The sequence below is a fragment of the Oratosquilla oratoria genome, chromosome 25 (genome assembly GCF_046742065.1).
Source record: "Oratosquilla oratoria isolate Oo_2021 chromosome 25, ASM4674206v1, whole genome shotgun sequence".
Lineage (NCBI taxonomy): Eukaryota > Metazoa > Arthropoda > Malacostraca > Stomatopoda > Squillidae > Oratosquilla > Oratosquilla oratoria.
In genome coordinates, this window is record NC_134801.1 from 32205443 (window position 1) to 32232942 (window position 27500).

Below are 27500 nucleotides of genomic sequence, written 5' to 3' on the forward strand. Positions count from 1 at the left end.
ATGTATCATATGTTATGCCAAGAATCTTGGGTATATTTGTGTGTGGTATGAGAATGTTGTTGAAATAGATGTGTGGTATGTATTTGTGTTCTGTTGTCCAATTGGTGAGAAGTGTGCCTGTAGATTTGTTTGGGGCTATTTTGAGTCTATATGTAGTGAAGCAGGTATTGAGTGTATCAAGGTATGGTTGTAGTATTTCTGCAGCTTTGTCTGCAGTCTGGTGTGTGCATGTCTTTCCAGGGATCATATATGGTTTGAAATTCATGTGTAGGTCCAACTTCTTTATTTTCCAATTAATTATCATACCTAGGTTGAAATTCATGTATGATTTCAGTTTGAGCTATATTATCTTCTAGGGTATTTCAAGAGTTTATAATCTGTATAGAAAGTTGTATTTCTTCACATCCTTTAGACATTGTCTTTTTTAGTTTGTTCTCATGACCTCTTTAAAACCTCCTATCCTTAATCAAGAGATCTCTTCTGTCATTGTAGTTTATCCCTTTTAGTGGTCTCAATACTGTAATCATATCACCTCTTTCTCTTCTATCAAAGTTGGCTGACATAATGCTTTTAGTCTCTCCACTGCATCATGCAAGTCATGTGTATTCACTTAGTTATATCTTACGGGAAGGGGAGCTATGCTCATGGTGTCCTGTCTCTGTATCTCGCCATATCTAATTTGCTCTTAAATTCTTGTATTGTTTTTGCACACACTATTGTTTCATCTAGTATGTTCCATACATCCACCACTCTGTGGGGAAAGCTGTTTTTTCATGTCTCTTCTATAACTGTCCTTTTTGAGTTTCTTTCCATGTCCTCTTGTGTTTCTCTTATCCCAATTTAGTAAGTTGTCTCTATCAAGGACTTCTACACCTTTCATAATTCTGTAGATGGTCAACAAGTCACCTCTTTCTCTTCTTTGTTCCAGAGTCAGTAGTTCTAGTTTTGACAATCTTTCTTCATATGACATTTTTGATAGTGTTGGGGCCATCTTCATAGTTGCTCTCTGGATTCTCTCAATTTTCTTTATATTCTTTTTAGTACTGGGTGACCATAGTGTTGTTGCATACTCCAATTTAGGCCTTATCAGTGTGACTAATATTTTCTTTACTATTTCTTCATCCAAGTAAGTAAAAGCCACTTTTATTGATCTTAGCAAGTTGTAGGTTTTGCCAACAATTTTGTTTATATGCTTGTCAGGGGACATATTTTTTGTGATGATCAGCCTCCAGTTTTTTTTTTTTTTTTTTTTTTTTTTCAAATTCCATTATGCTATATTTCTTTATGTTGAAGTCTACTTTCCACTTCTGACTCCATTCCCAGACCCTGTTCAGATCTCTCTGTAGTGAGTCACAGTCTGTTTCAGTACTCACTTTTTTTAATAGTTTTGCATCATCTGCAAAGAAGTTCATGTAACATTCCACACCCTCGTCCATGTCACTCACATAGATAGCAAACATTGTTGGAACCAATACTAATCCTTGTGGAACTCTACTAATTACCTCATCCCAAGTAGAACTTTTATCTCTGAGCACTACTCTAATTTTTCTTCCATGCAAAAAGTCCTCCATCCATTTCAGTAGTTTACCTTGTATCCCTTCTATGGTTTCCAGTTTTCTTAATAGTTTTTTGTGAGGGACTTTATCAAAAGCTTTTTGTAGATCTAGGAACACACAATCAGCCCATCCATCCCTTGTATTGTCTAGTAGTCTTGAGTAAAAACAGATCAAATTTGTGGTACATGATCTTCCCTGTCTAAATCCAAATTGTCTCAGATTTCGGATCTTGTTTTCCTCCAGATGTTTTATCCATCTACTTTTTATAACTTTTTCACAAATTTAGCTACCATGCTTGTGAAGGAAACCAGTCTGTGATTTGTTGGGTCTTCCTTATTTCCTCCTTTATAAATTGGTACAATATCATAATTTTTCCAGTCCTCTGGTATTTTTCCTTCTTTGAGTGAGCAACTTATTATGTTATATATTTTGTCTGTTAGTTCTTTATATTCTATTAATATCCAATTTACTATTCCATCTGGGCTGTGTGATTTCCTGACATCAAGGTTCATTATTTGATCCATTATTTATTACCGTGTTACTCTTGTTTCCCTTATGGGGAGATTTCACTTCTCTCCCTTCATCCTGATGTTGCATTTTTTCTCTAGTGAAAACCGACTTGAAGTGTTTGCTAATGACTTCCACCATTTCTGTATCTTCTGTGTATTCTGTATTCCCTTGGCATAGTATCACTATTTCCTGTTTACCTAGTTGTATTTACCTAGTTGTATTATACAGGAAGAGAGCTATGCTGGTGACCCGTCTTTTTATCTCAGCATCAAGTTTTTTCTTAAAATCTTGAATAGTGTTTGCACACACTGTTTCGTTGTCTAATTTGTTCCAGGTATCTATCACTCTGTGTGGTAAGCTGTTCCTTTTCAGATCTCTTCTGTAACTATCCTTTTTTTAGTTTCTTTTTGTGTCTTGTTTTACCATTAAGTCATTATTCTATAGATAATCAGCAAGTCTCCTCTTTCCCTTCTTTGTTCCAAAGTTGGACATTCTAGTTTGGACAGTCTTTGCTCATATGTCAGTTCGGAAAGAGTTGGTGCTAGTTTTGTTGTTGCTCTTTGTATTCTTTCTAATTTTTTTATATTCTTTTTGGTACTGGGTGTCCATAGTGTTGCTGCGTACTCAAGTTTTGGTCTTATTAATGTAGTGCATGTGTGTGTATGTGAGAGAGAGAGAGAGAGTGTTAGTGTGAGAACTTTTGCTCTAGTGTGCGAAGGCAAGTTTCCTCCCTTGTTCTAAGGTTATGACTTGTCACTGATGCAGATCAACATCATCATCATCTATTATGTCACTGTACTTTTCTAATCTGCCATTATATAATGAGGTCTGGGTAGACTCTGACTGTCAGTTGTTGTTTTAAAATGCATATGGCACATTTCCATGATCATGTTATCAGTTCTTGAAAGTATCTTATTTAGAGCTCTTTTAAGTTTCGTGGACAGAATTATGTGAGGAGCAAGTTTATGTAAGGAGCAAGTGAGGATTACGTTTTTCATGTACTGTTTGGTTCCAGATGACACTCATTGATGTGTCATTGCTTTCATATGAGAACTGGTTATGAAGCACAGATAAATATGCCTGGCCCAGTTAATAATCAAAACAAGGCAAAAATGGCATATTATACTATTGCTATTCCTACTTTCTTTGCCTGTTGTGCAGTAATGTATAGGTAATGAACAGCCTTATCATGTTTGGGAAACTTAGATGCATAAAATATATAGCATTCCTTGGATCATTTCAGGTTTCTTTGGCATCATTTGCGGTCTTTGTCAGTGTATCACCAGACAATATCCTTGATGCACGTACAGCATTTGTGTCCATCTCTCTCTTTAATTTGCTACGATTCCCAATTTCAATGTTGCCAATGCTCATCAGTAATATTGTACAGGTAAATGTTGGTCATACTGTGGTTTTAGAGGATAGATGTGGAATACAATACAATGTTTGAAAACATTGGATGTAGATGGTTTTCATCACAGAAGACAGATGAAAACTGTAATCTTGTATACAGTACCCTACTCTTCATAGTTTAGATAATTAAACATGGGTATTCTTACATATATTATTATTATGAGTGGCTGTGAAGAAACATCATTCATTTGAATATAGATATCTTAGATGATAAATAAAGTATTCGTATTCTGCTGAAATTCTCTGGGAATGAATAGTACAAGTTGTTGTAAAAGAAGCTTCTATAATGAATGCATAATAATGGTTTTTGTTAAACTTTGCAAAGCATGTAGCTGAAGTGGATGCAGATGTTTTCAATTATATCCAGTAGGATAAGTATACAGTAAACTTCCTTATATCTGAACTGATGTAACCATTATTCTGATTGTGTAAAAATCCTGATCATGATGCTTTCCCCTGCCTTGGCTACTTAAAAAAAATACATTAAATATGGCAGCATAAAGTGGTAACAGCCTGCAGCAGTCAAACCTCTTTTTGACCCTCATAGTCCCTGAATCAGGCCAGAGGCAAAATGACTGAGCTGACTTGAACCTTTGAATCCAACATGCCCTGAGCCAAGTAGCCATCACCTGGCCTGACATTATACCACATGGTCCACAGCTCTGTGTCAAGGTGGTGGAAGTATATACTCTCCCATGACCCCTGGGTTTGCTGGATTATAGAAGCTTGTCCCCCTTTCTCTGGGTCTGTATTGGGTACAAGTGTGGGAGGACAAATCCCTGTATTTATGTATATGGTATCCAGATAAAGCATTTCTAGTGAGGGAAGGCTTGCAAACTGCCCCTATCACATCCATTAAGGCATCCAGGGTAGTACAAATGGGGCACAAGTTTGTCAAGCTAGGCTCAGGATAGACCTCCATTGGGCTGTTCATTGGTGGAGCTCAGGAAGGTTAGATTGGATATAGTAGATCTCTCTCAGGTGAGCAGACCAGGCAGTGGTGAGAGCAGTAATGGGGGATCCCCTTCTGAGAGTGGGGGTAGCTGCAGGCATATCTAGCTACCTATGGTCCATGGTGTTTTAGATTCATTCAACCAGAATATACAATGTTATTGATATTTATGCAGGAGGAATCTTCAAGATGTTTGTGCTTCCAGTCTTACTGTGTAGCTGCGAGACATGGACACTTGGATACTGACTTGCAGAGGTATCTCTGTGTTCTTGGTGTCAAGTGTCTTTTGAGAATCATAGGATTTTGCTGGAATAACTTTGTATCAAATGAACACTAGTGCCAGCTCTGTGGGCACGTATCACACTTCCCTGATGTTGATTCCTCTCACAGTTGTCTCCATAAGAAACAAATCTTGGTGGAGATGTCCACAGAACTCATAGCTGAGGCATGTGAACTAATCCTACCAAAGGCTGCTTGGAATAGAATGGGTGGTTCCATAGGGCATTTCTTGGAGAAACCATGGTGAATAGTGTCAGCGTGTTTATGAAGTGACATGCCCCATGACACATGCACAGAGTTGATATTGATTTGAATTACATTTTTCAAGAATTTTCATGATACACAGTATTGTTGATATTCAACATTTTATCCAGCAGTTTTTATGGCATTAGTATTCAATTATTGGAAGTTCAGATAGGAGAATTTTTACTGTATTTTCTTTTCTGAAGGATCTTACTGCTTATTTTGTATTGCTTTCTAACCACATTGTGTCTTGATGTTTTACTCAAACTAACCTCTGCAATATTGGCTTGACTTCAGTAATATTGCTATTTTCACATCAGTATCACTGAGGTACTGTATAGTACAATGGGGTCCCATGTACAAATAAATTGTTACACAAACAAATTGAATAATGAATGTCTTTTCTGATGAAAATTAAAATCATATAATGAATGAAATTCAACCTAGGAACCACAAGCAGACTGTATTTACTGTTTGATTTTTTTTTATATTTTCCATTTTTATGTTTCTATGTGAGGTGTGGGCCCTGGAATAGATTCACATAGATGATTCAGTTAATGTATAGGCCTCCAGAATGGATTATATTTGTACACAAAGACCCCACAGTGTTACTATTTTTCTTCTCTACTAGTTATGCTTCATTATTAGTAATTGTTTCTTATACACTTTTTTTTATTGAAGAAGTTACTGTCTTTGTTTCTTGTCTTCTGAAAGTATTAGAGTACTTTTATGGTCTCATTTTTACTGCTTGGCATAACTCTGGGTTAAAGTTCTTTTTGTGATTCAGCAAATAACTGCTTGATATATGTGTGTGTGTGTGCATAATAAGATATTATAAGAAAAATATGTAGACATATTACCAGTATGTGGCTGTTATGTATTGCATCAGTAAAATTTGGGATTATTTATGTATGATTCAAACTTGTTTTAGTCCATGAAATGGGGAATGTACAGTATATAGATGTTTTCTTTGATAATTTGTGTTTGTACGGTAGTTTCATATGAATTACGTGTTTAACACAATCATCGACAGTGTCTGTGTTTAATGTAGAATGTCAGAGGAGTTATGTTTGATCTGTCCTTTCACTTATTAGTAAATTGTTAGTCCTTTTTTTTATTCCTAATGTTGATGATAATTCAGAGGGTAATGCTTTTTTACAACTGCGTTTAAATTCTGTTAAATCATCATCAGTATTAACAAAGTAATCTAAGGTTATTACAGCACATTAATTGATATATGGAAAATACTTTTAAGAACAATATCTACATTTTGTGATTAATATCTTGTTAAAAATCCTCATAGGCAAGTGTATCTCTGAAGAGAATGAACAAATTCATGAATGCAGAGGAACTGGACCCCAATGCAGTGTCTAGTGATGCAGTTGAGAGTAAGTCTCTATTATGTAATTCATATACTTAATTTCAATATGGTAAACTTAAGATTTTCTAGCTAGTACAAAATAGTGGAAAAGGGTTATGTATGGATAGCTTTAACAAGAAGACACCACCTGCCATAAATGTACAGTGGTAGCAGAAAATTTGGGTGAAAATTGATGAGAGAAGAATGTAAACAATTGTGACATTTAAATAGATATTTAAAGACATTTAAACAGTTTGTGATGTACATTATTTGCAAAGTGATTTTCCTTTAAGCTTGATGACCTTCTCCAAATATGCCGGGTGCATCTTGCCAGTTTTTCTAAGTGTTGGGGAGTACATACATATACCAAGGCTTTTTCCCCCTTACAAGGGAGGTAGCCAAAAAGGAAAAGGCATAAAATCATTCCCACCCATTTCATCCCTGAATACACTCCACACCCCTCCACCCTCCATCTCATCTTAGCACCCCCTGGATGACGGGTCATCCCTGCACCTTGTCCACTGCCCTGGGTCAGAAGCAGTGTCGCAAGACACAGCACATCCACAGCAAGGCCGCTTCATTAAATCGGCGACCCCCCCCCCTCTCCGTCTCCCCATGATAAAGGAGAAGATGGGGAGAAATCCCTTCGGGCTGCGTCAAAATTTGCTCACACATACTACCTCACCCCCCATCCCCCCCACCCATTCCACCTCATTCATCACAACATCATCCATATACAACCATTCTCCATTCACCCGTCTTCTGTCCTCTCCTGTCCTTCCTCAACAGACATTCCCCTCTTCCCCCAGGTTTGGGCCTTTTAATGTGCATGGATGTGGTACAGATGAGAGTAAAAGGGAAGAGATAGGTAGTATGTTTGTGAGAAGAAAGATGGATGTGTTGGCTTTGAGTGAAACTAAGTTGAGAGGGAAGGGCGAGTGTGAGTTTTGGAGTGTAATTGGGAGGTTCTCAGGAGTGAAGAAAGGGAGAGGGAGAGAAGGGGTGGCTATACTAGTAAGTGAAGAGATAGGTAAATGTGCAGTGGAGTGGAAGGAGGTTTCCTCAAGGATAATGTGGATGAAGGTGAAACTGGGAAAGGAGATGTGGGTTTTTGTAAGTGCATATGGGCCTGGTAGTGAGAAGAGTGTAGAAGAAAAGGAGGCTTTTTGGATAGATTTAAATGAGTGCATAGAGGGATTAGGGAGAAACGTCAATGTAGTAGTACTGGGAGACCTTAATGCTAGGGTAGGAAATGAACCAATTGACAGAGTGGTTGGGAAATATGGAGTTCCAGGAAAGAATCGTAGTGGAGAGCTGATGGTGGAGATGTCTAGAAAGAGAGTTGATGATAGCAAATACAGTGTTTTGGAAGAAAGTGGAGGGGTGTGGAGTGTTTTCGGGGATGGAATGGGTGGGAATGATTTTATGCCTTGTCCTTTTTGGCTACCTCCCTGGTAAGGGGAAAAAAGCCTTGGTATATGTATGTATGTATGTATGGAAGAAAGTCAAGCATAAGTACACATGAGAGAGGGTGGTGGATGGAAGGGTGGTAGATAGAGCGTATAATGGACTATGTAGTGGTAGATAGGAGTATAATAGGAAGAGTTAAGGATGTACATGTACTAAGGGGAGAGAGTGGGGGAATATCAGATCATTTTTTGGTGGAAGGTAAGATGAGAGTGGAGGATAGATGGAGAAAGAGGAAAAGGACAAAAGGTAGGGAGGTGCTTAGAGTGAACTCTTTAAATGAAAAGGAAAAGGAGAAGGAGTACAAGAAGGATAGAGTAGAGCTAGGAGTGGAGGAGGAATGGGGATGGTTCAAGGAGGCAGTCACGAAGTGTGCAAAGATGGTGTGTGGAACAAGAAGGACAGGAGGAAATAGAAGGAAGGGTAGTGAATGGTGAGATAAAGAAACAAAGAAGGTTGTAGAAGAGAAGAAGCGAGCTTTCACAGATTGGTTACAAAATAGGACGAGGGAGTCATATGAGAGGTACAAAGAAAAGAAAAGAAAAGTAAAGCAAAAGGTAAAGGAGGCAAAGAGGAGAACAGATGTGAAATTGGGTAGGAGTATGACAGAAAATCTTGAAAGTAATAAAAAGATGTTTTGGAAAGAAATTAAGAGAGGAAGAGGAGGCAAATCAAGTAGAGAAGAAAAGGTAAAAGGTGCAGATGGAGAGATGATGATGGAAGAGAAGACAGTAAGGGGAAGATGGGCAGAGTATTTTAGGGAGTTGCTAAATGTGAAGGAGGATAGGGAGGGAAAGATAGTTGCAGTGGGAAGTGCTAAGAAAATGAGAGTGATGAGTGAGGAAAATGGAGGAGAAATAAGGAAGGATGAAGTGAAGGCAGTTGTTAAGATGATGAGAGCAAGTAAGTGCACCTGGTCTGGATGGATGCCATGCAGAATGTCTAAAAAAAAAAGGAAGTACAGTGATGGTGGAGTGGCTGGTGAGATTATTTAATGTTTGCTGGAGAGAGGGTAGAGTGTCGGAGGACTGGATGAATGCCTGTATAGTTCCATTTACAAGGGAAAAGGGGACAAGTATGAATGTAGTAGTTTCAGAGGGATTAGCTTGTTAAGTGTAGTTGGGAAGGCTTATGGGAGAATCTTGATTGTGAGGATTAGGAGAGGAAGAGAGGGAGTAATTGGTGAGGAACAGTGTGGATTTAGGACAGGTAGAGGTTGTGTAGATCAGATTTTTGTGGTAAGACAGATATGTGAGAAAGCTATAGGAAAAGGTAAGAATGTTTTTTAGGCTTTTATGGATCTGGAAAAGGCTTATGACAGGGTAGACAGGAAGGCATTGTGGGAGGTTTTGAGGATATATGGGATAGGAGGAAAGCTTCTAGGAACTGTCAAGAGTTTTTACGAGAGTAGTAGAGCTTGTGTCAGCATTAGAAATGGAGAAAGTGAGTGATTCGAGGTAAAGGTGGGACTTCTTCAGGGATGTGTTATGTCACCCTGGCTGTTCAACTTATACATGGATGGGGTAGTGAGAGAGGTAAATGCAAGGGTAGTGGGTCAGGGATTGGAGATGTTTAAAGAAAATGGAGAAAAGTGGGAGGTGAGCCAGCTGTTGTTTGTGGACGACACTGCACCTGTAGCAGGATCAGAGGAGGGACTGAGGAAGTTGGTGACAGAGTTTGGGAGAGTGTGTGAAAGAAGAAAGGTGAAGATAAATGTGGGTAAAAGTAAGGTGATGAGATGTACAAGGGGTGAAAATGGCAGCATACTGGAAGTGAGCATTAAGAGAGAGTGACTGGAGGAAGTGGATAGTTTTAGATACTTGGGTGCAAATGTGGCAGGAAAAGGGTGGAGTGAAGGTGGAGGTAGAATGTAGATTGAGAGAAGTGAGTAAATGCCTTGGTGGATTAAAAAGTGTAATGAGGAATGGACATTTGGGAATGGATGCTAAGAGGAGACTGTATGAAGGAGTGATTGTGCCAACAGCACTGTATGGGGCAGAAACATGGAACATAAGAGAGGAAGAGAGAAAGAGTTTGAATGTGTTTGAGATGAGATTTCTGAGAAGTATGATGGGTGTTACTAGGCTGGATATAGTGAGAAATGAGGAGGTGAGGAGGAGAACATGGGTTGTTAGGGAGTTAGGAGATAGGATTGATGAAAGAGTATGGATGGATTGGACACATGGAAAGAATGAGTGAAGAAAGACTAATAAAAGAGTTATGGAAGGCAGATGTGGAGGGAGTGAACATGAGGGGGCGTCCTAGGATGAGGTGGATGGATGGGATGAAGGTGGCTTTGGGGAAGAGGGGAATGTCTGTTGAGGAAGGATGGGAGAGGACAGAAGACGGGTGAATGGAGAATGGTTGTATATGGATGATGCTGTGATGCATGAGGTGAAATGGTTGGGGGAATGGGGGGTGAGGTAGCATGTGTGAGAAAAATTTGATGCAGCCCGAAGAGATTTCTCCCCGTCTTCTCCTTTTCTGCATGGGGGGGACAGAGAGAGGGGTCGCCGATTAAATGAAGCAGTCTTGCTGTGGATGTGCTGTGTCTTGCGACACTGCTTCTGACCCAGGGCAGTGAACAAGATGCAGGGATGACCCATCATCCAGGAGGTGCTAAGATAAGAGGGAGGGTGGAGGGGGGTGTAGTGTATTTAGGGATGGAATGGGTGGAAATGGTTTTATGCCTTTTTCTTTTTGGCTACCTCCCTTGTAAGGGGGGAAAAAAGCCTTGGTATATGTATGTATGTATGTAATAATATAGATAATGATACATACATATACCAAGGCTTTTTCCCCCTTACTAGGGAGGTAGCCAAAAAGGAAAAGGCATAAAATCATTCCCACCCATTCCATCCCTGAAAACACTCCACACCCCTCCACCCTCCCTCCCATCTTAGCACCTCCTGGATGACGGGTCATCCCTGCACCTTGTCCACTGCCCTGGGTCAGAAGCAGTGTCGCAAGACACAGCACATCCACAGCAAGGCCACTTAAATAAATAAAAATAAGTAAGAAATAAATAGGCAAAGTTAAATAATAAATAAACAGGTAAATAGTAAATAATAATTGCCAAATAATAATAAATAAGCAAGTAATGATAAACAGAGAAATAATAATAACATACATACATCCATATACTAATGGCTTTTTCCCCCTTACAAATGTATCACCCTTCATCCAAGTGATACATTTTCTCTAGTGAAAACAGACTTGAAATGTTTACTCGTGACCTCAGCCATTTCTATAGCTTCTGTGTATTCCATGTTCCCCTGGTGTAGTTTCTCTATTTCTTGCTTATTCATCAATTTGCCATTCACATATCTATACAATAGTTTTGGGTGATGCTTACATTTTTCTGTTATATCTTTTTCATAGTTTCTTTTTTCTTCCCAGCATATTTTTACATATTCATTCCTTTTGTTGATGTGTATTCACCGCTTTCTAGGATTTTGCTCTTTTTATGTCACACATGCTGTAGGGGAATTATGTTTGGTGAATTCCTAGGCCACTTTTTGAAGTAATCTACACCACAGTCCTCAAACCACTGGGTAATAGACTGAGCTGAGTGAGCAGGAGCTCAGTCCTGCATAAACCAGCAAGTGTTACACTTTTCAAAACTTTCATGCAGGTTATCACAATAGCTCGAAATAACTGTGCTGATTTACATTCTCATTTTGTTCAAGAAACACTAAATTGTCAACTCCATCAAACAGAAAGCACCCCCACACCATAACACTTGGTGCATGTTTCACCACTTCAGCTGTTCAGCATGGGTCATTAGGTTCGGAGCCCCAAGGGCACCTCACACACTTCGACCTACAGCCCAACAACACCACAACCATTGACTCATCACTCCACAATACTTATTCTCATTCATCTAGGGTCCAAACCTTATATTTCTTGGAAAAAGCTATGTGATCACATATGTCTTTTGCACTTAAGAGGAGAAGAACCTTAGCACAACAACTACAATATTGTAAATCTTTGGCTAAATGATCAGAAATACATCTTACAGACATGTCCTACATCAGTGTAGGGTTATTTTCCTTCAGTTTTTGAGCTGTGAGTGATGGATCTTTATCCAAGTGCCTCCTAATAACCTTAGAAGTATAATTTGATATCTTCCTTGGCCGACCAGAGCGAGGCTTGGGGGTAGGAATGGCTTCACCTGCTTCGTCTTGAAATTTCTTGGTCCACTTTTGCACTTGCTGCACTCCAGTTCCCACATGAGTGACTATATCTTTACACTTATAATCCTCCTTATAGAGGGTTATGATAGCAAGAATTGTGTCTCTTCCCAGCTCTTTACCACTTCCCATTATAGAGATATTGAGGCATAAAAACAGAGACAACTGCAAAAAATTAACTAGTCCATGTGAGAGATTTTTACAAACTGACACCACTTGGTCCTGCGAGTGACTAAATAGAGTTGCCAATTGGTGTGTATTGTTTTGTCTAGATGACAGTACAGTCAAATCTCGGTTTTCGAACATAATTCATTCCAACAATCTGTTCTAAAACTGAATTGTTCGAAAACTGAATCATATTTTCCCATTACAAATAAAGTAAAAGAGATTAATTCATTCCCAAGCACCAGATGAATGCTTATTTACCCACTTACACTTTATATATCATATGATAAATAAAACATAAAAGTGTAAATCAAACAAAAAACGTAAGTAAATTTAATGACAAAGCAATACTGTACAGTTATTAGTATGTACTGTATCCTTTTGGCTGTGATGTGATGGAATAGGTGGATGCAAATGAGGGAGGGAAAGGGCGAGATATTGTTTGGAAGGGAAATCCCCTTCCATAAAAACTTTTGGTGATTCTTGTTTGGGTGTTTCTTCTCTTCTCTTTGGCTCAGGTAAATCTTTCTCTTGGGTTTCTTTCCTTTTTTCTTTCACTAAAAACCTTTCCAATGTTTGTTGTTTTAGCCTGTGCTGTAAAAAATTTCTGAAATATGACATGACATTGTCATTGAAAAGATTTACTGGTCTATGTGCTACCACAAAGTCTGGGTGTGTGTTTTTTTTTTTTTTTTTTTTTTTTTTTTCTTCAAAATTTTGAACATCACCCCATTTAGCACAAATTTCTTTGATTAAAGAACTTGGCATATCTTCAATTATTTCCTCCTCCTCAGAAGACTGCTCCTCAGCCAATTTCTTTTGCTGTTCATTTTGAAGGTATACAAGCTCTTCAGTGGTAAGCTCAGTATTGTGGTCTTCCACCAGCTCTTCAGTATCTTCACTGTCGACCTCCAAGCCCATACTTTTTCCCATAGAAACAATCTCTTCAACAATACCATTGTCCTTGACAGCAGCAGCAGATCCAGCAGTTTCAAACCCCTCAAGGTCTCTCTCTGATATACCGCCTGGCCAAAGTTTCCGACATGCTGAATTCATGGTTCTAATATTCACTTGGTTCCATACATTATCAATAAGATTAACACTACTCAGGATATTGCAATAAAATTGATAATGAAAGCACAGCGCAACTATTCAGCTCGGCGGTCAACAGAGAACTGTTTACGTTTCATCAGTGGCTACATGTCAACGTCGTTCGAGAATTGAAATTTTGTTTAAAAAACAGAGGTATTTCCTGCTCAAATTTTTAATTTGAAAACCAATTTCTTTGACTCCAGAGAAGTTAAAAAACTGAGGTTTGACTGTACAGATGCTAGCATTGAAAAATAGCAGAGTTTGATCAGAAATGGGTATTTTTCATGTGTTTTGAGTTTAGCAAAACATTTGGGTGCCTGTGATTTTGTGCCCAAACTTTCTGCTACCACTGTGTACAAAGCTAATGACCCTGTCTGTAAATATATCCTGTCATATAGAAATGCTTAACATATATACATACATATACCAAAGGCTTTTTCCCCCTACACGGGGGGTAGCCAAAAAGAAAAAGGCATAGAAACCACTCCCACCCATTCCATTTCCTATATATTCCACTCCCTTCCACCTTCCTCCCTCCCTCTTATCTTGGCACCTCCTGGATGATGGGTCATCCCTGCATCCTGTCCACTGCCCTGGGTCAGAGGCACATCCCACAGCAAGGCTGCTTCATAAATTTGGTGACCCCCCCCTCTTCCCCCCTCTCTGTCCCCTCATGCAGAAAAGGAGAAGACGGGGAGAAATCCCTTCGGGCTGAGTCAAATTTTTTCTTATACATACTTCCTCACCCCCCATCCCCCACCCACTCCCCCTCATGCATCACAGCCTCATCTATACACAACCCCTCTCCATTCACCCCTATCTTCTGTCCTCTCCCGTCCTTCCTCCACAGACATTCCTCTCTTTTGTAATGCCCCTTTCACCCTATCTATCCATCTCATCCTAGAATGCCCCCTCATATTCACTCCTTCCACCTCTGCCTTCCACACTTCTTTTACTAATCTTTCTTCACACATTCTTTCCATGGTTAGGATGGTTTGGAAATGCTTAACAGTGACAAGAATTCACTGCCAACTTACCATCCCACTCCCACACAATGGGAAGTGATAAACCCCTGGTAGGGCAAAGCCCTGTCAGTTGCAGCAAAGCTGCTATGTCTTTTAGGCCCACATTGGGTTGCCTCCCCACCTGGCTAGGGCTGTCGGGAATCAAACTCATGACCACCTGCTCACAAGTTCAAGAAGGTATACACTGGGTTCACAAACTGACAGAGAATACAGAGTATCTTAGAACAACCATGTATCAGAGACCAAGACTACAAGGGAATCCCCACAAGGAGCAATACTATCATCACTGCTGTTAAACCTAGTTATTTGCATTTTTTAATTGATAGACACTTGTTAAAACAGTTGTGACATTTTTATTTTAGCTTCTTTGTGTAAATGTTCTATCCAGCCTTGTAACCCATTCCATACTTCTCAGACATTTCATCTCAAACAAATTTAAACTTTCCTCTTTTATGTTCCATGTTTCTACCCCATACAGTGCTGTTGGCATAATCACCCCTTCATACAATCTCCTCTTAGCGTCCATTTCCAAATGTCTATTTCTCATTACACTTTTTAATCCCCCAAGGCATTTACTTGCTTCTCTCAATCTACATTCTACCTCAACCTCCACTTCTCCCATCCCCACCACATGTACCCTCAAGTGTCTAAAGCTATCTACTTCCCCCAGCCTCTCTCCCTTAATACTTGCTTCCAGTTTGTTGCTTGGAAGGCTAGATAGATGAGAAATGAGGAGGTGAAGAGGAGATTGGGGGTGGAAAAGGAGTTAGGAGATAGGGTTGATGAAGTATTGAGATGATTTGGACACATGGCAAGAATGAAGAAAAATTAGTAAAAGTGTGGAAGGCAGAGGTGGATGGAGTAAACAGAAGGGAGCAACTGAAGATGAGATGGATAGATGGTGTAAAAGTGGTGTTGAGAAAGAGAGGGATGTCTGTGTTGAGGAAGGAAGAGAGAAGACAAGATAGGGGTGAGTGGAGAATGTGTATAGATGATGCTTTGGTGCATGGAAGGGAATGGGTGGGGAATGGGGGGAGTTAGGGAGTGGTTATGTATGTAAATGATGTTTTGATGCAACCCAAAGGGATTTCTCTGTCTTCTCTTTTTCTGCATGAGGGGACAGGGGGAGGTTGCCCATTAAATAGAGTGGCCTTGCTGTGTATGTGTTGTGTCTTGCTTCATTGCTTCTGACCCACGGCAATGGATGAGATCCAGCAACCCATCATCCAAGAAGAGCCAAGAAAAGAGGTGAATGGGAGTGGAGTGGGTGGGGATGAAATGGGTAGGAGTAAAATTGTGCCTTTTGGCCTTGGCTACATACCATGTAAGGGGGTAGAAGCCCTTGGTATATGTGTGTGTATGAATGTATAGATGTTCTATTGGTGTTCTTTTAATGTAGCTAGAAAGGGAAGAAAATATTGTTGGAACCATGAAAAGAATAGCTACAACAATTAGAAATTTATCACTAAACAAATTATTAGCAAAAGAGAGAGAGAGAGAGAGAGAATGAATTGGGAGAGGTATAGATGTTCCGTAGATACATACATATATCAAAAGGCTGTTTTTTGCCTAATAAGAGGGGTGGCTTAGTCAAAACATACAACTCTGCACCCATCTCACACCCATCCAGAAACCTGTTTGTTATCCTTTCTCTCTTAGTGGAGAGTGTCCCCCACCACACTGCTCAGGCCAAAGGCAATACAGCAAGACACAACATTTCCATAGCAGAGCCCAACAGCCAGATTTGGTGTACCCCCACCACTACTTCATTACAAGGTGACACTCCCTCCCCTCCTTATCCACTTGAGAATTCTACAGTGTAGACAAGAACATCCCTTTGGACTGCTTCATTTCCTCATCCATTTACAACCATTCTCTTTTCAATACTATCTTTTGTACTCTTTCCTCATTTAGCAGACATTCCTCTTGCATCCACCTCATTCTTGGTCTTCCCCATATAAGTAACCTCAAATGGTGAATTCTGAATGGAGCCAAGAGTTGCCTTTGTTATATTGGAGAAATGTGGGCATATGTGTGATGATTTTTTTCTATCAATCTATATACCAGTATACTTCTTCCCCCATACAAAGGAGATAGTCAAGTCAAGGTATGCACCCACCCCCACCCATCCTACTACCACTACCCATCAATCATTTCCATTCATAGCAACTCTCCCTCCTTGACCCTCATGTGAAAATAGAAAAGAAGAATAGAAATCCCTTTGGATCACATCAATCTAATTTCCATTTGTAACTATTTTACACTCATACCCATCTCTTGCTTCCCCCTTTCCTTGCTCAAGAGACATTTCCCTTTTACTCAAAGCCTCTTTCACCCCATCCATCCATCTCATTCTTGGTCTACCCCTCAGGTTCACTCCATCCACCTCTGCCTTCCACACTCTTTTTGCCAGTCTTTCTTCATTCATTCTGCCCATGCATGTATCTGAACCATCCCAGTATTCTTTCATCTGCCCTATCTTCCATCCCTATTTCTACCCTTGCTCTCCTTCTTACCACTTATTTCTTACTCTAACCATTCTCATAATACCCACCTTCTCACACTTCATCTCAAACACATTTAAATTCTCCTTTCTGCCTCCTTCAAATTCCAAGTCTCTGCCCTATACAGTGTCATAGATACTATCACCTCTTCATACAGTCTTCTCTTAACATCCATCCAGATATCTATTCCTCATGACACTTTTCATTCCTCCAAGACATTCACTTGCTTCCCTCACTCTGCAGTTAACTCCATCCCCACTCCTCCATTTCTTGCTATTATTCATTTTATCTAACCTTTCTCTTTTGAAACTACAGCTTGTTACCACCCACACCTCATATACATTTCACCACTTTACTTTTACCCACATTTATTTTCAACTTTCTATTACATGCCTTCCTAAATTCTGTCACTAGCTGTCTCAGACCTGCTCTGACCCAGCCACAAGTACAGTGTCATCAGCAAACAATATCTGTGTAACCTCCCACATTCCTCCAGTCTCTTAATCATCACCAATCCTCTGTTATTAACCTCATATCTACTTACTGTACCACCCCACCCATGTCTATATTGAATAACTATAATAACTATAGCAACATAACACACTCCTGGGGTAGCCCAACTTCCACCTCAAACCACTCACTCTAACCATTTCCAACCCTAGCACATACTCTGCTGCTCATGTAAAAGCTCTTGATTTCCCATAGCAGCTTTCCCCCTATTCCATATATCTGCAATACCTCCCACAGTGCCCTCCTCTCTTCTGTCATCAGCCTTCTTTAAATCCATAAAGGCCCAAAAAAACATTTTTACCTTTTGAAACATGTACACTCAGGAAATGATGTAAAGCCATAGTTTGCTTTAATGTTGCTGGCTTGCATAAAATATGGAAGGGCTGGCACCAATAAGCTACTTCCTTTAATAGAAAAGATGAAAGAGTATGGGATGGAAGGAATTGGAAGTTCTTGTGAAATAGTGAAAATTGGGTCATTTCTGGAGACCAGGTACCAACCCCTCAGAGTCACACCTCTGGGTGGAGGTGAGGTGTTCCAAGTTGCTCTGAATGTTGATTAAGTAGACAGTGCCTCTCCAGGGGTGCTATGCTTCTAGGGGTTCATCATCCTATTCACTGTTGCCACTGAAAAGTGCATATTCTTGGTACCAGAGAGGAAGTTTAGTATTATTTGTCCTGTAGATAATTTTTTTTTTTCCAGAAGTGGTGATAACTTGTTTCATTAATGCTAATAGTGGTTTTTATTTAGTGATATTACTTTTTATATTTCTCATTGTTGTTTGTTCTCAGATGATCCTGTTGTCATTGAAAATGGAACATTTGCTTGGGGTCATGATAAGCATGACCGAACTATCCTGAATGGAATCAATGTTCGTGTCAAGGATGGATCACTGGTAGCAGTGGTGGGAACAGTTGGTAGTGGAAAGTCGTCTCTTTGCTCTGCCATCCTCGGTGAAATGGAAAAGTCAAGTGGAAGAGTCAATGTCAAGGTAATTTTTGGAGACGTGCTGAACTGCCTAGTTTTGAGATCCTGGTGCCATTGCTCTATACTGTACTCCAGCACTGGAGCTCGGAAATAGAATTTCAAGGTCATAAAAATGCATACATACACACATACATATACCAAAGGCTTTTTCCCTCTTACAAGGGGGGTAGCCAAAGTTAAAAGGCATAATTCCATTCCACTCCCATTCACCTCTATTCTTATCTCTGTCTGGGGTATTGGATGCATGTTATTGTAAGGTGAAAATCTGCTAAGTAGCATGCAGCCAATACTTTAGGGTCTACATGGGGTGCCCCTATGGACCAGAGGCATGCATTATTTTGTCTGTGTTAGAGGAAATATCTACTCATGGAGAAATGATGCTACTTTATTGTACGACAACTGTTCCTCCATTATGCTCTTTTCCCCCACTCATAATACATTCCTGTACCACTTCTCTGAATATATATTTCCATTTTAGCCAAACCCTGTGGTAGGTGCAAAAGAATACTGCCACTGAGTGTTCCCATTTGAGTCATAAAAGGCGACTAAAAAGAGATGGAGGATAGGACTTGGCACCCTACTATCTGTAGCCCTAAAGGACAGATTCCTAAAAATTAAATTAAATTAAGCACTTCCACTATATTTATGGCTTAATACTACCTGCAGAGGTCAAGCACCCATAAAACTGGCACTGCACCCTTCCATATATCTACAACACTCTCCCATCATTACCTCAGAACATGTTTATACAAAAATGCACACACTCAGATCACAAAGCAAGAACTCCAAGACTGACCCCCAAACCTAGTACATTGCCAAATTCCCCCAAACATTAACTCAACCACAGTCACTTCAACAGTCACATTAGCATGATTGTTTTTATGCCACCACTCAGTAATGAGGTTGTACCAACACACACTTTGCCTGTCCACAGATGCCAATACCATATGCAATCATTACAAAGAATAAACAGAACACCTCATTCTACACTGCCCCACTCTCACTCTATCCAGAGAACAGCATAACATATCTTCTTTGAGTGACAGGTGGGCCAAATCTGAGGCCATTGCCAGTTACCAGGGGGTTATGGGTCTCCTGCAATAGACCTGGGGCAGTGGATTGAATTATTGATTGTTCTACACTTTAAGAAAGGAATGATTTCTTGTTTCAAAGGGATGTTGTTACAATGGCTCTTTAGTGCTCTATGTAGCCATTATATTTCATAGTATTAAAGCAGTATTTTATTTGATATAGCCACCCTCTGAACAATGAAAATGTGTCACTTGTTAAAAAAATATACATACATATACCAATGCTTTTTCTCCCTTACAAGGAAGGTAGCCAAAAAACAAAAGCATAAGAACCACTCCCACCCATTCCATCCCCACACACTCCACTCCTATCCACCCCACTCCCTCCTTCTTTTCTTGGTTCCTGGATGATGGGTCATCCCTGCATCTCGCCCACTGCCCTGGGTCAGAAGCATTGTCTTAAGACACAGCACATCCACAGCAATGCTGTGTCATTAAATTGGCAACTCCCCTCTTCATCCCCTCATGCAGAAATGGAGAAGACAAGGAGAAATCTCTTCATATATATACCATATCAAAGGCTTTTTCCCTCTTACATGGGGGGGTAGCCAGAAATCTCTTCAGGCTGTATAAATTTATTTTTCATATATACTCCCTCACCCCCCATTCCCCACCCCCACCAACTCTCCCTCATGCTTCACAGCACCATCCATACACAACCATTCTCCACTCACCCCTATCTTCTGTCCTCTCCCATCCTTCCTCCACAGACATTCCCCTCTTTCTCAATGCCCCTTTTACCCCATCCATCCATTTCTTCATTGGTTGCCCCCTCATGTTCACTCCTTCTACCTCTGCCTTCCACACCACTTTTACTAATCTTTCTTCACTCATTCTTTCCATGTGTCCAAACTATCCCAATATTCTTTTATCAACCCTATCTACCAACTTCCTTTCCACCCCCATTCTCCTCCTCACCTCGTTTCTCACTCTATCTAGCCTAGTAACTCTTATCATAGCTCCCCTTCCCGTATAATACTACTAGGTAAATACATTCATACTCCTTCTCTTTTATGTTCCATGTTTCTGCTCCACACAGTAATGTCAGCACAGTCACTCCTTCATACAATCTCCCCTATGAGCATCCATTCCCAAATGTCTATTTCTCATTGCACTTTTTAATACTGCAAGGCATTTACTTGCTTCTCTCAGTCTACATTCTACCTCCACCTCCACTCCCTTTCCTGCCACATTCACACCTAAGTATCTAAAACTATCTACTTCCTCCACTCTCTCTCTCTCTCTCTTAATACTCCCAATCTGCTGCCACTTTCTCCCCATGCACATCCCATCACCTTACTTTTACCCACATTTATCTTCAACTTCCTTCTTTTGCACACCCTCCCAAACTCTGTCACCAACTTCCTCAATCCCTCCTCTGATCCTGCTACAAGTGTTGTGTCGTCAGCAAACAACAACTGGCTTATCTCCCACTTTTCTCCATTTTCTTTAACCATCTCCAATCCCCAACCCAACCCTTGCATTTACCTCTCACACCACCCCATTCATATATAAATTGAACAGCCAAGGCAACATAACACATCCCTAACAAAGTCCCACCTTTACCTCAAACCACTCACTCTTCATATCTGATTCTAACACAAGATCTACTATTCTTGTAAAAACTCTTGACTACTCTCAAAAGCTTTCCTCCTATCCCATATATCTGCAATAAATCCTACAGTGCCTTCCTGTCTACCCTGTCATAAGCCTTTTTTCCAAATCCATAAAAGCACAAAAAACATCCTTACCTTTTCCTATAGCTTTCTCACATATGTCTTACCACAAAGATCTGATCTTCACAACCCCTACCTGTCCTAAACCCACACTGTTCCTCACCAATTACTCCCTCTGTTCAATACCTTATGCCCTATTAGTCAGACCAGACTTTGTTTGCTTCTCATATGATAAGGACTCGAACCTAGAACAATAGTTCCAGTTGTACCCCCTTGCCCACTGAGCCATGGAGCAGCGGCCTCTGTACCTCTTCTAATCCTCTCAATCAAGACCCTCCCATAAGCCTTCCCAATTATGCTTAACAAACTTATCCCTCTGAAACTACTACACTTACACTTGTCCCCTTATCCCTTGTAAAGTAGAACTGTACAGGCACTCCACCAGTCCTCCGGCACTCTACCCTCTTTTAGACATGCAGTAAACAACCTCACCAGCCATTCCACCATCATTGTACCTACTTTTTCAGACATTCTGCATGACATCCATCCAACTCAGGTGCCTTACCTGCTCTCATCATCTTAACAACTGCCTTCACCTCATCTTTCCTTATTTTTCCTCCATTTTCCTCACTCATCAAGGTTATTTTCTTAGTGCTTCCCACTGCAACTACCTTTCCCTCCCTATCCTCCTTCACATTTAGCAACTCCTTAAAATACTCTGCCTATCTTCCTCTTACTGCTTTCTCTTCCATTATCATCTCTCCATCTACACCTTTTACCTTTTCTTCTCTACCTGATTTGCCTCCTCTTCCTATCCTAATTTATTTCCAAAACATCTTTTTATTACTTTCAAAATTTTCTGTCATACTCTTACCCCATTTCACATCTTCTCTCCTCTTAGCTTCCTTTATCTTATGCTTTACTTCTCTTTTCTTTGTACCTCTCATATAATTCTCTCGTCCTATTTTGTAACCAATCTGTGAAAGCTCGCTTCTTCTCTTCTACAACCTTCTTTGCTTCCTTATCCCACCACTCACTACCCTTCCTTCTATTTCCTCCCATCCTCCTTGTTCCACACACCATCTTTGCACACCTTGGGACTCCCTCCTTGAATCCCCATTCCTCCTCCACTCCTATCTCTACTCTATCCTTCACTCATGCCTCTCTCAGCTTCTTCTTGTACTCCTTTTCCTTTTCTTTCTCATTTAAGCAGTTCACTAAGCACCTTCCTACTTTATGTCCTTTTCCTCTTTCTCCATCTATCCTCCACTCTCAACTCACCTTCAACCAGAAAATTATCTGATATTCCCCCACTCTCTCCCCTTAGAATATATACATCCTTAACTCTTCCTACTTTACTCCTATTTGCCACTACATAGTCCATTAACGGTCTGTCTCACACCCTTCCATCCACCACCCTCTCCCCTGTGTACTTATGCTTGACTTTCTTCCTAAGCACTGTATTTGCTATCATCAACTCTCTTTTGAGACACATCTCCATCATCAACTCTCTACTACGATTCTTTCCTGGAACTCCACACTTCACAACTACTTTATCTATTGGTTCATTTCCTACCCTAGCATTAAGGTCTCCCAAATAATAATAATGATAATAATAATAATAATAATCTCCCAAATAATAATAATAATAATAATAATAATAATAATAAGTAATAATAAACACAGAAAATGTGATCAAACCAGTTCACAGAATCTAGGAGTAACTCATGTACAACTGCAAAAATATATATATAATCAAGATGCCGACGCCAGCATCCTCATGTACTAATTATGCCTCATGACACCTATGTGGGCATCATCGTACCAAAGTGGTTAAGCCCCAGTTCACCCCATTTTTGCATGAACTCATTTTATTACAGGTAAGTGTTTTTCATGCTAATATATGTGTTTCAGAACAAGTTTCTTTGGTCACTTATTGTTGTTGGATTTTCAGGGGTCAGTAGCCTATGTGCCTCAGCAGGCATGGATCCAGAATTGCACACTGCAAGACAATATTTTATTTGGCAAAAGCCTGGATAAGGAAAAATACTCAAGTGTGGTGCAGGCTTGTGCTCTTCAAGCTGACTTGGAAATGTTACCTGGAGGAGATAAGACTGAAATTGGAGAAAAGGTATGATATAGATTCTTATAATTTTCATATTCCCAGATAGGGTACTAACTCCCCATGTGGGGTATTGACTGCATGAGTGTTATGAAGTCAATACTTGAGTAACTATTGACACCCCTATGGCCCAGAAACACCTAGCATTCCTTTATGATTGGGGATTAATCATGTCCACTGATAAAGAAATGCTAAGTAACTTTTAACCTCTATTATCTCTCTGCTATCATCTTTCAATTTTTCCACTCCAGTGACCCCATTTCATCATTTTCCCTTCACCATAGGTAGGCCAGGGGTTGAGGTCAGTAAGAATACTACCTATATATTCCCTGCATGTCTTAAGAGGCATACTAGAAGCAATTTTGGGTAATGAAGGCTAACAACCTCACCTGAAAGGTATGTATAAATGAAGGCCTAGGGGGTGGCCATATCAAAGTACCACACCCAAAGAACCACTTATAACACCCCCTCTTTCCTTAATACCTTAGGAATAAAAGGTTGTCTGGCTTTAACCACACTCCTTTGATCAAATGTAGTGCAACAAAGCACATCTTGCCTACCCTAGTGTATGACAGACACTTCACCCCACAGTGATTCCCCTCAATATATTTTTATCTGTGGAGTAGATGTACGGAATTCCTTTAGGCATTGTCTCTTCATCCATTCACAGTCTTACTGTATATATTACACCCCCCCTTTCTTTCCCATTTATCAGCCTTGTTTCATGTCTTCCTGTTGGGTTTGCTCCAGTTACTTCTGTATTCCACAATCTTCATTAACCATTACTCATTTGGTCTTTAACCCCCTCCTTTTTCATTCATTCACCATGGCATTACACCATGTGCTTTCTGGAAAAAGATAAAGAAAAAGAAAAAAAAAACTAACCTTATGGACATTCCCACCCCTTTCAGTGCTACATACATACATATGTACCAAGGCTTTTTCCCCTTACAAGGGAGGTAGCCAAAAAGGAAAAGGCATAAAATCATTCCCACCCATTCCATCCCTGAATACACTCCACACCCCTCCACCTTCCCTCTTATCTTAGCACCTCCTGGATGACGGGTCATCCCTGCACCTTGTCCACTGCCCTGGGTCAGAAGCAGTGTCGCAAGACACAGCACATCCACAGCAAGGCTGCTTCATTAAATTGGTGACCCCCCCCCCCTCTCTGTCCCCCCATGCATAAAAGGAGAAGACGGGGAGAAATCCCTTCGGGCTGCATCAAAATTTTGCTCACACATACTACCTCCCCCACCCATTCCACCTCATGCATCACAACATCATCCATATACAACCATTCTCCATTCACCCCTGTCTTCTGTCCTCTCCCATCCTTCCTCAACAGACATTCCCCTCTTCCCCAAAGCCCCCTTCACCCCATCCATCCACCTCATCCTAGGACGTCCCCTCATGTTCACTCCCTCCACATCTGCCTTCCATACCTCTTTTACTAGTCTTTCTTTACTCATTCTTTCCATGTGTCCAAACCATCCTAATACTCTTTCATCAACCCTATCTCCCAACTCCCTTTCCACCCCTGTTCTCCTTCTCACCTCCTCATTTCTCACTCTAGCCTAGTAACCCCCATCATACTTCTCAGACACCTCATCTCAAACACATTCAAACTCCTTCTCTCTTCCTCTCTTATATTCCATGTTTCTGCCCCATGCAGTGCTGTTGGCACAATCACTCCTTCATACAGTCTCCTCTTACCATCAATTCCCAAATGTCTGTTCCTCATTACACTCTTCAATCCACCAAGGCATTTACTCACTTCTCTCAATCTACATTCTACCTCCACCTTCACTCCTCCTTTTCCTACCACATTTGCACCCAAGTATCTAAAACTATCCACTTCCTCCAGTCGCTCTCCCTTAATGCTCACTTCCAGTCTACTGCCACTTTCACCCCTTGTACATCTCATCACCTTACTTTTACCCACATTTATCTTTAGCTTTCTTCTATCACATACTCTCCCAAACCTTGTCACCAACTTCCTCAATCCCTCCTCCGATCCTGCCATAAGCGCAGTGTCATCAGCAAACAACAGCTGGCTCACCTCCCACTTTTCTCCATTTTCTTTAACCATCTCCAATCCCTGACCCACTACCCTTGCATTTACCTCTCTCAGTACCCCATCCATGTATAAGTTGAACAGCCAGAGCGACATAACGCATCCTTGACGAAGTCCCACCTTTACCTCAAACCACTCACTCTCTCCATTTCTAATCCTGACACAAGCTCTACTACTCTCATAAAAACTCTTGACAGCTCCTAGAAGCTTTCCTCCTATCCTATATATCTGCAGTACCTCCCACAATGCCTTTCTGTCTACCCTATCGTAAGCCTTTTCCAGATCCATAAAAGCACAAAAAACATCCTTCCCCTCTCCCATAGCTTTCTCACATATCTGTCTTACCACAAATATCTGATCTACACAACCTCTACCTGTCCTAAATCCACACTGTTCCTCACCAATTACTCCCTCTGTTCCTCTCCTAATCCTCTCAATGAAGATCCTCCCATAAGCCTTCCCAACTACACTTTACAAGCTAATCCCTCTGAAACTACTACATTCACACTTGTCCCCTTTTCCCTTGTAAATTGGAACTATACAGGCACTCCTCCAGTCCTCCGACACTCTCCCCTCTCTCCAGCAAACATTGAATAACCTCACCAGCCAGTCCACCATCACTGTACCTCCCTTTTTCAGACATTCTGCATGGCATCCATCCAGACCAGGTGCCTTACCTGCTTTCATCATCTTAACAACTGCCTTCACTTCATCCTTCCTTATTTCTCCTCCATTTTCCTCACTCATCACAGTCATTTGCTTAGCATTTCCCACTGCAACTATCTTTCCCTCCCTATCCTCCTTCACATTTAGCAACTCCCTAAAATATTCTGCCCATCTTCCCCTTACTGCCTTCTCTTCCATTATCATCTCTCCATCTGCACCTTTTACCTTTTCTTCTCTACTTGATTCGCCTCCTCTTCCTCTCTTAATTTCTTTCCAAAACATCTTTTTATTGCTTTCAAAATTTTCTGTCATACTCTTACCCCACTTCACATCTGCTCTCCTCTTTGCCTCCTTTACCTTTTGCTTTACTTCTCTTTTCTTTTCTTTGTACCTCTCATATGACTCCCTCATCCTATTTTGTAACCAATCTGTGAAAGCTCTCTTCTTCTCTTCTACAACCTTTTTTGTTTCCTCATCCCACCATTCACTACCCTTCCTTCTATTTCCTCCTGTCCTTCTTGTTCCACACACCATCTTTGCACACTTTGTGACTCCCTCCTTGAACCATCCCCATTCCTCCACACCTAGCTCTACTCTATCCTTCACTCCCTCCCACTCCTCCTTCAGCTTCTTGTACTCCCTCTTCTTTTCCTTTTCATTTAAAGAGTTCACTCTAAGCACCTCCCTACCTTTTGTCCCTTTCCTCCTTCTCCATCTATCCTCCACTCTCATCTTACCTTCCACCAAAAAATGATCTGATATTCCCCACCCTCTCCCCTTAGCAAATGTACATCCTTAACTCTTCCTATCATAATCCTATTTACCACTACATAATCCATCAATGCTCTATCTACCACCCTTCCATCCACCACCCTCTCCCATGTGTACTTATGCTTGACTTTCTTCCGAAACACTGTATTTGCTATCATCAACTCTCTTTCTAGACACATTTCCACCATCAACTCTCTACTACGATTCTTTCCTGGAACTCCACATTTCCATCAATTGGACCATTTCCTACCCTAGCATTAAGGTCTCCCAGTACTATTACATTGATATTTCTCCCTAAATCCTCAATGCATTCATTTAAATCTATCCAAAAGGCCTCCCTTTCTTCTACACTCTTCTCACTGCCAGGCCCATATGCACTTACAAAGACCCACATCTCCTTTCCCAGTTTCACCTTCATCCACATTATCCTTGAGGAAACCTCCTTCCACTCCACTACACATTTACCTATCTCTTCACTTACTAGAATAGCCACCCCTTCCCTCCCTCGCCCTCTCTTCACTCCTGATAACCTCCCACTTACACTCACCCTTCCCTTTCAGCTTAGTTTCACTCAAAGCCAACACATCCTTATGGACATTCCCACCCCTTTCAGTGCTAAACAACTAAATAAAAACAATCATGGACATACCCACCCCTTTCAGTGCTAAACAACTAAATGAAAACAATCAAGCTCATTATCTTTAAGTTGATGAGGAGGAGGGTTGGCAAGTAACGAAACAGTGGGAGCAAGCCAGCTTCTTTTGTCAGGTCCTGTCATGGAAGTACTGCATTTCCTTCACCTTAAACTGTGGTGGTTGATAGGTATGAGCGTTCATCCACA

At 40.6% G+C, this 27500-nt stretch overlaps 1 protein-coding gene across 5 annotated transcripts in view; it reads left to right on the forward strand.

The window, feature by feature from the left end:
- MRP (Multidrug-Resistance like Protein 1) overlaps nt 1–27500 on the forward strand; it is a 160893-nt gene that overhangs the window by 61149 nt on the left and 72244 nt on the right. For 3 of the 5 annotated variants that reach the window (XM_076208600.1, XM_076208598.1, XM_076208601.1), the window contains exons 14-16: nt 6257–6341; nt 18061–18260; nt 22978–23154. In XM_076208600.1, the coding sequence (XP_076064715.1) occupies nt 6257–6341; nt 18061–18260; nt 22978–23154 (462 nt within the window). Of the gene's footprint in view, nt 1–3309; nt 3457–6256; nt 6342–18060; nt 18261–22977; nt 23155–27500 lie in introns of all 5 variants that reach the window. The other 2 variants (XM_076208602.1, XM_076208599.1) reach the window with 1 other exon arrangement.